Below are 12,503 nucleotides of genomic sequence, written 5' to 3'. Positions count from 1 at the left end.
CTTAGCCTTCAACTCTGGTGGGCGAGACAACAAACTTGAGGCAGACAAAATAAATAAAAAATCTGAATAGATAATTGTAAGCATTTACTAAACAAATTGAATTGATCTTTTCCAGATTTATTTCGCACATCTCTTTATCACTATACTTCATCTCTTTATTAGTGCATTGTAATTTATTTGTAGAAATATTCTGGATTCAGACTTTCCCAGCAGGGAGATTAGCCTCATTCAAAATCATATTGTGTTTTACTTGGAATATAATACTTATCCATATTCTTAAATGCAGCCAAATTAAAATCATGTAGACCACATATAGTTTACAACAACAAAAATAGCCAATGAATGTAGGGGAACCTCCTGCAAAGTTATTTTGCTCAATACTTTTTCCCCAAAATAGGATTTCTAATGGTTCATCTGAACCATATATATATATATATGTTGTGAAGCTAAACATGTACAACAGCTTTGGCAACTCTTTTATTTTGAATATTGTGTAAAGAAATGGATGAAGAGAACAATGGTAGGCGTAGCTTAAATCAAGGTTCTCAAGAGCTACCCTTTGGAAAAATTGGTGATGCCGAAAAAATGTCTGCTGGGAATCGAACCCGGGCCCCCAGCTTTGAACGCCGGTGCCTTAACCTCTAGACCACAGAGACGGGTTAGTGGCTAGGCAACCCTGATCCAATCGACCGTCAGATAGAAAGATTTGACACCATACCAATTATAATTTCCTTTGTCGGGTGAAGTTGGGTTTTGAACAATTGGATCAGGGTCACCTATCTGATGAAATTAAGCAAGAAGGGTTCTATACAGTTATGTACTCTTAAAAAGAATAAACATGGCTTACCAAATCTGTTAGTGCTATGTAAAGAAATGCTCCTCCAGCTAACGCAAAGATCCATAGACTGACGGAGTTGAGGTGTCCTATACTAAGGCCTATTGCCATGCCAACATAGGCTAGGATGGATGAGACTGCCTGGAATGCCAATGCTTGCTTGATACTCATACCACCTCGCAACATCACAGCAAAGTCACCTGTTCAGGAGAGGAAACAAAGAGAGAGATCAGTCAATGACTTCATGACATTTACTCATCCTACTGATACTGCAACCAAAACTTGAAAATTTGCCAATAACTGACCCCAATCATAATACCATTCTCAAACCCAAAACCCCATTCGCTGCATTACACCTAGTTTCAAGACTACTGAGATATTCTATTGTCAGAGGGGCAACAGACGTGTCACTGAGAGAATTAGAAATGAAAAGAGAGAGGAAAGAGAGGAGAATGGAAGAAGATGCAAAGAGAGATAGCATAATGCTGGATGCAAAATTGAGGATGAAAGATGGGAAGGGTATGAAAGGAATAGTTACGAGTGACCAAAGAATTAGGGTGAAAAAGAGGGAGAGCAGAGTTGCAAAGATACAAAGACACAAACACCAGATAACTGGTATACAAAACAGAGCAATAAGAGAATACACATAAAAACATAAGAGAATACACATAAAAACATGGTAACAAACATTAATAGCCATGGAGAGAAAGGGTGAGCAAAGTCACCTGACAGACTAAAGGGAATTACCACCAGGGGGAAATAAAACTAGCAGATAAGTGACAAGCTTGATAAAAGAAAGACTAAGCCTTTCTCATATTGACTATAATGTTTACATGTATCATACAATTATGAAACCTCTCAAGCTACAAAATAGAATTTTGCAAGTAAGCGAATGAGGAGAATATAACAGCATACAAGTCAGTCTCTAAAATAAATAGATTTTGGTCTTACAGTGTACATCAAAAGTGCACTATCACTACTCACATTTTCCAGCAATATGGCCCTCATGGCCAACATATTTTGCTGCTGCGTAGGCATAAAGGTTAAGATTAAAATGATGGATGAATTCTTACCGAGTTCATGAGGTATCTCATGGCACATGACTGCAATGGCTGTACTAAGACCGCCAGCCAAGCTATCTGCGAAGGCCGCTCCAACAATAAGTCCATCGGTGAAGTTATGCACCCCATCCCCCATCACAACCATCCAAGCAATGGCAGAGATGCCCATCTTTCCAGTATTGGCGTGGCTGTGTCCATGATGACTATGTCCATGATGATGATGATGAAAATGATGATGATGATGATCACTGTTGTGCTGGTGGTATGAATGCTCATGGTTGCCCGGAGTGGATGAAAGGCCATCTGATTCAACAACCTTCTTGGGAGTAGAAACACTGAATAGATCAGTGTCCTTACATATACTGGTTGACACACCTCCATAGCTACTCTCCTGGTCCTTTTTCATGCTCAAATCAAGGCTAGATTGACTCTTCTTCTCTTCCTTCTCCTCATCTGCTTTCTCTTTGTCATTCAGCTCCACGTGTGGAATGACAGCTGATTTGTGCTTAAAGCTGAAGACCCCCGGGCAATGCTCATTTACCACTTTAGCTGGGGATATCAAAACAATGTTAATGGAAGAGAAATTAGTCATTATCTAGCAAATTTTCAACCAAGAATTCAAAAATCAGTTTATTGCATCATGAAAACATTCTAGAACTGCACATCAGACCATCACCTTGATAAGGTATTACCATCCAATCGCATCAATTAACTCCTTCAATTTTGAAAATGGGTTAGCCAATGGGAACATATGCAGTATGCATAAACTGTACCGGCAAATACTTGATTTCATAGTTACATTATCCATAAAATAATATAATTTACTTGTGATTTGGAATTCTACCCCTAGAGATGTAACTGAATGCAAGTTTGTAAGTCTTTCAAAAAATTGAAGCATTTTCTATCTCAAATATGTAAAGTTGTTTTTCTATTGAAAATTGACACCTTTTTATGTTGTTTTTTCTGTTTCTTTCTGTTTATTTATTGGTGTTGTTTATACATGTATATCATGTTAATTGTTTAACTTATCATTTCTTTATACCATGTCATACTTACACAAGGCCTCTTGGCTTTATTTACGCAGTTCCCCATTTTATTTTCATTTTTCACTCTTGCTTGTAAATAGTTTATCATATCTGCTTTATATTTGTTTTTTTTAATTGAGAATGAAATAAATACTAATTGAAACTCACACAAGAAACACAATTACTAATTTGTTTAACAGTATTTTCTATCTGATGAACTTACAATTTAATGAGCCCATTGACGAATGCAACAATTCTTTCATTGAAAAAGAAAAAAAAATCTCAAGTGGAGTCATGAGAGCATGAAATAATCTGTATACAGGATGGTTGTATTCATTCATGAGTTTCATGACACACTTCTAAAATACAATCATTTCAATTAACTGAACTACTCCATAACAATGAAGATGAACTTTTCAACTGTCTATGCCCACAATGCATTATAAATGTATCCAGTCTTTATAGATGAGTGTAACAGGTTGATTGACTGTGCATTATTCCTTGATACTATCCTACCCATTACCAGGGATTAAGAATTCAAAGGGGCAAGGACTTTTTACCAAGGGCACTCTTGAGAAAAACGAAGGCAGTGCTCACTTAGATGGCATCAATGGTCATTGAAAAAGGTCATCAATTGTAAAATATACTTTTCAATGGACACATGCACTGGATTATCACAGGGCACCAGGAAAAACAAGTGGAATGCCTCTGGCAGTTTTGCCTGCATTATGTGATTCGATATAGCAGCAATGCTGACTTTGAAAACATACTGAATAATTATTCACAAAAGAAAACACTTATGAGAATAAAATACTATGTCCATTGACCAAATGACCTATGATCATGATCATGTGACCTAAGACGTGTGGAAATCAATCATTCATACTTGATTATAATACCCTTCTAAGTTTCATGAACTTCATGTGTAGATTCATAAACTTTCCAAGTTATGATGCCAATTCAACAAATACCCCTAACATGACATAAGTTCATAGACCTTAATTAACCTTTATTCTTGGCCATGTGACCTGAAATGTGCACAGGATAATCAGGGATACATTTCTAATTTAAAGCAACCTAACAGGCTGCTTGAAATGCTATGAATCCAGTGCTTGAAATGCTATGAATCCAGTGACCGGGTAATGATAATTGTGAAGCGCTTTGAGCAGTTGTAGAATGATACCCCCTATATAAATGCCAATTATTATTATGTCAAAGTTTCATGAACTAGATCCATAAACTTTTTAATTTATGATGATAATTCCACAAATACCCCCAACATTATTTAAGTTTGTTGACCCTAAATGACTTTTGCCCTTCATGTGACCTGAAACTTGCACAGAATGTTTAGGGATACTTAATTGCTCTGATCTCTGATATATAAATTCATGACTAGACCCATAAAGATTCAAAGGTATGACAATATCACAAATAACCCCAACATGGCCAGTTTGCTGACCCTAAGTGACCTTTGACCTTGGTCATGTGGCCTGAAACTCAGGCGGATACACTATTACCCTAATGTCTAAGTTTCATGAACTAGGTCCATATACTTTCAAAGTTATGACGACATGTTTCCAAAACCTTAACCTTGGTTAATATTTTGATACAGATTCCCAACATGATCTAAGTTCATTGACCGTAAATGACCTTTGACCTTGGTCGCGTGACCTGAAACTCACACAGAATGTTCAGTAATACTTAATAACCCTCATGTTCAAGTTTCATAAACTAAGTTATGACATTTCAATAACTCAACCTTGGTTAAGATTTCATTGTTGAAGACGCCGCCGCCATCAGAAAAGCGGCGCGTTTAGTCTCGCTCTGCTATGCAGGCGAGACAAAAACAAGGGAAGCATTTTTTTTGCCCTAAGTCTACAAATGTTTGTAAGGGCATCAAGGCTACTTCTGAGGGCACTGGAGGCCATGACCTTGCATTAATTTAAGCCCTGCATTATACTCCTTCCCTGTCCCCTCCCTCTCTTCCCCTATCACATGCCCTTTCTCAACTTTTCTATATTACCTGTTGATATTTAAAGAAACAGTAACGTGTCATTTTCATTTCATTCAAATTGAAATAATGGACTGACCATTATCTAACGAGTTATACAACCCCTTTTTCCACTGCCCCTACTCAATCAAATGCCTTTTCACATTTCCTTTATTACCATGAAATACCTAAAGAAACAATAATAAACATGGTATTGTATTTTGTGGGAATCTGAGAATTGACTGCCATCATACCAGTTACCCCTCCCCTAAAAGAACCAGTAATATTTTGTATTCATTTTGACTGGTGTTGATAAGAAACTGATGCACAGGACACAAGATTGTCAATTTACACCAAACAACCTTTAGGACATACCTTCATCTGTTCCTCTCTGATGCATCATGGGAATCAATTCATTTGCTGTATCATTATGGTTACATAGCCTCTCTCCTATGTCTTGACTCCCCGATCCATTTTGGTTTCCCTCCTCTGAAAGAGATGGCTTTGACTCCTACCATAAACAAATAAAAAATAAAGAGACAGTGTTATCATTATACTACATATTGTGTGTGGAATCAATGCCCAGACACAGAATACACCTAATTAGTCTCATGAATATAATTACACAATCACATTTTAAGACAAGTCTCGCTACTGAAAGCATATTGATTACAAGTATTTGAATCCATCTCTTTTTACCATCTTGACTAGGGTCTCTGAAAGAAGATATAGAATACCTTCTATCGAACAGTTCACTTTATTTGTGTTTCAAGAGATAACAAAGGTCATCTATTGAACATGACATAACTAAATGAACCAACTAAGTGATAGCATGTCTTCATATATCCACACTACATGTACATAATGCAAGCTTTTTTTTTTACCTTCATGTATATTTACAGACATAGGTGCACAAGTCACAATGATGGCTAATTTGATCATCATGCAGTGCATCAACTTCAACATACAGGTAGATAAAATCACAATGCAATTAACAACTAAATTGTTTTATGTGTTGACTGGCACCTCAAACCTGGCTAACATGTACATTTTTGTCTTTTAAGCAGAGTATTGCTGCATTAGCTGAAAGCACCCTAGTGCAATATACTATGTAACAAAATATTCGCTTTCAATCAATTTTGGGTACAGGCTCATATAGCGTTGCAAGTCTTAAAATGGAGCAGTAATGCTACGTCGTCCTGCGTAAGCTGCTTGCTATTGATCGTCCTTTCACGTCCTTGCCACTCATCTTTGCTTGTATAGAAATTGGTCACGTTCAGTACGTTGGAGATGTTTGAAAATTTTCAAACTACTAAGCTAGAACGCCAGGCCTCTGTGTTAGTTTGCATACTGACCTCGTACTAGATCATTTAATTGTGATTTGTCGCCCTTGGCTATGATTGTCGGTATTCAGGCAATTCACTGCTGAATGCAAGCCCAAAATGCACAACTATGAGCCAGGCTTTGGGCAGCACCTATCTCCATGCCTCAGAAACAGGGTTACATAAAGAGTAAGCAAAAGAAGGGAGTGGGTTTTTGAGCTCATTCTTACTTCACTGAATAAAAATAACTTGTACAAGTATGATTTACTTCGGCTGTTATCTTTAAGAAAATTCTCTGTTGATATCATGCCAAAAATATCGATAACTATCGACAAAAGAACATAATCAATACGCATTTTTCATGCATTACAGCGATGTCACATACTCCCGTTGGTTAAAATTTGTATCTGCCACAGTACCAAGAACGCTTTAAAATCTGCGTTTATCGGATGTAAATGATTACATAACATCCTTTAACATATTCAGCATAAATACATCCTCAACTTTCACGTTATTAGCATTATGTAAGGGTTGAATGAAGTTTTATCGATAATTTGGGGGCTTTTTGGACATCATTCTGAGCAGTCAATGTCTTTCTCATATCAGCTACTTTGATATCGTGCTGTACATCTTGGAATGTAGAGGGAAGCAACACATGGCTAGGCTGGACGTATGCTAGCTGCCTTCTATGTTTGGTACTTTGCTACAATTGGGCTTGCGCTTGTGACGTTTTTTAATTGATCGAATGGAATCAAGTGCAGTCACGATCTTTGGATTGTCACAATCTCACCCCCACTTAGCTATTTAAATAGCGAAGTGGGGGTGAGATCGTGTTTTGTGGCTATTATTTTGTATTTTGTTGAGATTTTGGAGTAATTTCTGTTTCTGTTCTGAGCAGTTTAAGGAAAAATATGCTTTCTGTGATTTTCTGTTTGAAAAGCCACTTTCAGAGGGCTGTTTCTGTGAATTCTGTGAAATCACGGAAAATCACCGTGTTCCTACATAATAGCGAATATTATAGACAATGAGAGAAAGGTTATTGATATCGCTAAGTGGCAAAAATCAAGCGATTATCAACAGGACTAGCAATAAAGACATAATTGATAACAGCCCTAATGATGACATGTACTTTTAAAGCATGCAGGCTAAGTGACTCCCAGGTGTCTAGCTTTTAGTCTATGCCACTTCAACCTTCCTATTCTAACCGAGATGCACACACTGACAATTTAGCCATGTAGGCCATTTTATCGTGTTACCCTTTGTAGTGATATCAATAGTTCAAATCTCTATTTCGAGAGTTGTCATTTAAGCAGAACTCAAATATATTGGTGATAAGAAAAACAAGGTAGTCCACAAAACACAAGTCTCACCTGATTTTGCAATCAATAAAAAAATGCAAACTGACCTTTATGACCCCAAGATGGATTTTGATATGAGCTTTATAGGAATATATGTGACAATACTTCATGATTATTTGTTTGAAGTTTAAACAATGAATATTTACATCAAAAATAAGGAAATGAGGACTTAAAAATAACATGATTTTTTAAACTGAAAACCTGTGAAGAGAAACACATAATCGCTACATGACCTTTTCCCAAAGATCCTTTGTACCAAGTATTAACAATTCAGAAATAATGAAATGAGAGTTAAATAAATACTAACAATTTAGTAACAAGCAAAATGATGCATCATTTGACCCCAATATGACCTTTGACCTCACCATCTTCATCACCAGAAATGTGGTACGACTTAAGGATTTTTGTACCAAGTATGAACACAGTTGATGCAGGAATAAAGAAAAGGGAGCAAGCTAAACAAAAAACTTTTAACAATGTTGTAACAGACCAACAGACTAATACCCTTTTCATAAACCCACCTTCAATTAGCCGCCTAAGAGTAATGCGGATGATTCAATAAAAATTGCGTTCACAAACTCCGAAAATAATCTGCACTATTTTTACGAGCGCATGTCCTGAAAAAGGCGGATAATCGTCATGACAACTGGACACGCCCCCTCCGATGCGGTGGTGTTGGAAAAGGGTGACCTTGTGACCGCACCATGGCAATTATCCGCATTATTTGGAAATGCATTCATAAAGTCAAAATCTGGTCCCGATGCTGCTATTATGCGGATCAGAATGCTCAGTAGTGAGCATATTATTTACTAACAAGCTATACTTACCTATACCATCTCATCAAATTGCTATTCGTTACCCTGACTCGAATAGCCACCGGTAAAAAACTCCCCGAAAGAGGCTAAATGCAATCAGATAGCCTGGGAAACCCGTCACGGGACGAGACCCATAAAACCCCCTCGCCACATATAAGCCTCCTCTTTCGTTGCCAAGGAGGGGCGAGGTCTGCTGGGGAGGACGGGAGGGGAGCTATAGGTAAGTATAGCTTGTTAGTAAATAATATGCTCACTACTGAGCATTCTGATTTACTACACTGCGCTATACTTACCTATACCATCTCATCAAATTGCTAGAATAGCACGGAAAAACTGGAGGAGGGGCAGAAACGAGACCCTTTCCAGACAAGTAGGCAAAACAATGATAAAGAAACTGATTTACTATAAAATGGAGTAGTCTCCCAACTGGAGAAGCTACTCTTGTAATAAAGGGATAAGAATCATCAACCACGTTAATGAAATATATCAACTGGAAATAGCCTAGGAAAAATTAGGACAAGACAAGAACCGCCAAGGCAAAACCTGTGTCTTGGCTATTACATCAAATAAGTAATAAGATACAAGATATTGAATAGGTCCAATAGGATGCCTGGAGGATCTCCTCCAAAGAGGTACCCTGAAAAGTGCCCAAGATGCTGCTATGCTCCGTGAATCTTGGGCTCTAAAGGATCCTGATAAAATGGCATTTTCTCCATCTGACCTGATCCCCTGCACTAACCTTCCAGAAATTGTAATTGGATTAACAGGGCTGTGAGGTTCTATTGAACTAATGAACAGTTGGTGGGAAGTGCGGATGTACTTTAATCAATGTACCACTTTAAGGCACGTACGGGACAACATAACCTATCTTCGGAAACTGACGAGAGACTGTAAAATCACATTGTTCACCCCAGGACTTGAACCTGGGACTCCAAGGACGCTAGTCAAGTGCGTTATCCATTCAGCCATGATATCCCCCTAATGGTTGGAAGAACAACATCACAGGATTTAGGAGTTTCTATTTCTTAGCTAGGAAATCAGGTCTAGGGATCAAGCGGACTCTGTCCTTCTCCCAACGAATATGACCCGGTCTCACCGTGGTGTATGAAGCAAACTACGTCTTAGACTTGAAGCTATAGTCAACAAGAAGGCTGTCTTAATGGAAAGATCAAGGGAGCAATTATGGGTTTAAAGGGGAATTTGGCTAGGGCACCGAAGGACTCTTGGCAGGTTCCAATTGGGGAAGAGTCTTCGGCTGGGAGGAATCTGTTAAGAAGGATCTTGTTAGTCTGGTAAGGACAGCTGAATTGAGGTAGTTTCCCTATTATAGAAGCCTGAATGAATGGCTGCTATGGTTGACCAGTAACCCCTTATAAAAGAGACTGATAAACCTTCATCAAATAATAAAGGAAATAAATCTGCTATCTGACTTAAAGAGGCAGAAATTGGATCAATTTGTAAACTGCCACACCATCTGAAGTATCTCTGGAGTCTAGAATCATGAGTGTTCTAATTATGATGTATATTCATGCATTGTTTTCTTAAAATTTCAATGAGCTTCTCTTGTTTACAAATGACATTATGCAAATTTCCTGTAGAAAAAATTTTACGACACTGATGGATTTCAATATAGTTACGATGAATTGGACGATTGATTGGATCAATCGTAACTCTTTGTAAGACAGGGCCCTGGTTTGAGAACAAACCTGTCATATCATAAGATATAACCTTTCTGGTGGAATCCCTAACAAATCTAGAATTGTCTTTTCTATCCTTTTCAAATAGTTATTTTGGATGGAGACCTCTTTACACAGCACTTGCTCAACCCTTTTGATAGTTGTTGGATTGCTGCAAGGTCCATAGGGACTATTTGATATCATACGAGGGCTTCATGATCAAACCAATGACATTTGCATATTAATGAATATCGTACAGATGATGTGGAGCGTTGTGGCCCTGTGGATTAGTCTTCCAACTTAGTAACTGAGGGTCGTGGGCTCATATCCCAGTCATGGCATAATTACCTTCAGCAAATTTTTTTTTTTTTTTTTTTCACATTGCGCAGCACTCAATCCAAGAGAGATGAATGGGTACCTGGCAGGACTTTATTCCTCGAAACCCCAGGGTAATAATATCCAGGTCTTTGGACATAATGTGATATGTGCTAAACAAGAACTGATTTATTATCATTAACCAATTCCTGATGAAAGTTGCAGGCAAAATATATGAGATACCATATTGGCCTTCAATTTGATGTAGGCAAAAAAATTGACCACCCCTTGTACACTTTCAGAACCAGTTAGTTGGATCAGTTGGTAGAATGTACTTCTCACAAACAGGTGTGGGGGGGGGGTATTTGCTACCACCCTGTTCGGCGTTCAACATTTAGAGTATAGAGCCTCATCGGTCTGGAGCTGCACAGTGGCTGCCGGGCTCACAATAAATTGGGTAAAAAGAATTATGGAATATTTCTAAACTCAGATTTCTATTACGAACATTAAAATATTATCTTAATCACAATCCCTGATTGAGAACTCTGGGATTGTATGGGAATCTTTATCATTGGAACACACAGTAGATTTATGTCATAAATATTTCCAAGGAGAAGCTGATATCATTGTGGCAAGTGTGGTAGAAACTGATGGACAATAGCAGCAATTCTTAAGGGTTCACCACCCTCAGGCCTTGGTTTGAGATCTCAAGACTGTCTGAGCATCCAAAGACCACTCCATAAACCACATCTACAAGTTACTTCTGTCATTGCTTTATAAGCCAAAAATAGTGTAGATATATACCTCAGATGCCACAAAATTATCAAGAATATTACTAGGACTACATTCTATACAAGTGAACGCAACTTTGTAAGTAACCCAAGTTTGGCAAGTTTTACCATTATGCCTGTATGATTTGCCTGGTATGATTTTGACAACCTCATCCATCACCACTATTTCCTCCTTTCTATGTTCTTCTGATATGAAAGGGTAGTTTTTTTGTTGTTTTTTTTTGGCACATGAACACCTCAATATTACATATTGCTGTGGACTTGGAACAGATTTCAAATAATGAAAAAGGCAAAGAAATAGTCTTCTCCCTACTGCTTGTGGGGAAGGGTTAGTGTTAGATTGTCATAAGTCCCGGTTATGAGTGGGGGCCCTGAATTTGGTGCATTGAAAGAACGCCTGGCGGCCCCGTCCCCCACCATGAGGATTCCTATGACTTTCCCAGCGGCCCCTTTCATTCCTGGCGTCGCTACCAGAGCGAGGGAAGAGGGGGATGACCCTTTAAGTTCATTATAGGTCTAGGGTATGGAGCTAGAGCTAGCGTATGGAGGTCTCTGGTCTGGGCCTGGACTAGGGCCTGGCGGACTAGGTCTACTCGAGGAGAGCTAATAAAATGTCTTGTCAGCTGTGGTGTTGGCTGAAAAAGACTTGTGCAATACTTCTTGAAAGTGTCCATAAACAAGTCCTTACCTTCGCAAGGAAGCTTATTGAGAATGAGAAGTCCAGCTCAGTAGCTGCCCCTTTCTCAATCATCTTTAGAGCATCTAGTCTTTAGCCCTCCTTGCCCTTGTGCATATTAGCAGTGTTGATTGCTGCTTGCTCATACTGGAGATCAGCGATTTTGTGACTCTAGCAATAAGTTCTTGTCATTGGTAGAGACTCAGTCCAAGCCGCTCAGCTTCACTACGAGCGGATATCAGATACCCCTAGTAGTACATCGCGAAAACCATACCGCTCCGGGCGGCCACGTCCAGCGCTGCAACTGTAAGCTGATAGTCGGCTGAGTGGTAACCAGTGCCGCGGCGAGGGTTACGGCCCGATCTAGTCTTCCTCGCTCCCGCATCCCCGACACGGAAAGCAACGTCCGGGGCCGAAGGGATGCACAAAAAATCCTCAAAGTCTTGAGCGGCAAACCGATAAAGTTCGAGACTTCTTTACTGATGGGTATAAGCCGAGAGTGTTGCTTATCTGGGAGCGGACGTCCCGAAAGCAGGATCTATATACGGAACGTCCATCTTGATCGCAGACGGACGAGTTCAGGCGGAAGATTGACTTCTCTCTCGCTCATTATTCGCTACGTATAGGGCACACATGAGT

General features: G+C 38.9%; 1 protein-coding gene across 2 annotated transcripts in view; it reads right to left on the bottom strand.

Moving 5' to 3' along the window:
* LOC121411028 (zinc transporter ZIP10-like) overlaps window positions 1–12,503 on the bottom strand; it is a 64,317-nt gene that overhangs the window by 5,230 nt on the left and 46,584 nt on the right. For both annotated transcript variants that reach the window (XM_041603490.1, XM_041603489.1), the window contains 3 exons: window positions 5,287–5,422; window positions 1,909–2,445; window positions 848–1,035 (listed from right to left, as the gene is read on the bottom strand). In XM_041603490.1, coding sequence (XP_041459424.1) covers window positions 848–1,035; window positions 1,909–2,445; window positions 5,287–5,422 — 861 coding nt within the window. The remainder of the gene's footprint in view (window positions 1–847; window positions 1,036–1,908; window positions 2,446–5,286; window positions 5,423–12,503) is intronic.

The sequence above is a fragment of the Lytechinus variegatus genome, chromosome 3, assembly GCF_018143015.1.
Source record: "Lytechinus variegatus isolate NC3 chromosome 3, Lvar_3.0, whole genome shotgun sequence".
Lineage (NCBI taxonomy): Eukaryota > Metazoa > Echinodermata > Echinoidea > Temnopleuroida > Toxopneustidae > Lytechinus > Lytechinus variegatus.
Note: the sequence above shows the minus strand (reverse complement) of the source record. Positions and strands in the feature narration are given on the sequence as shown.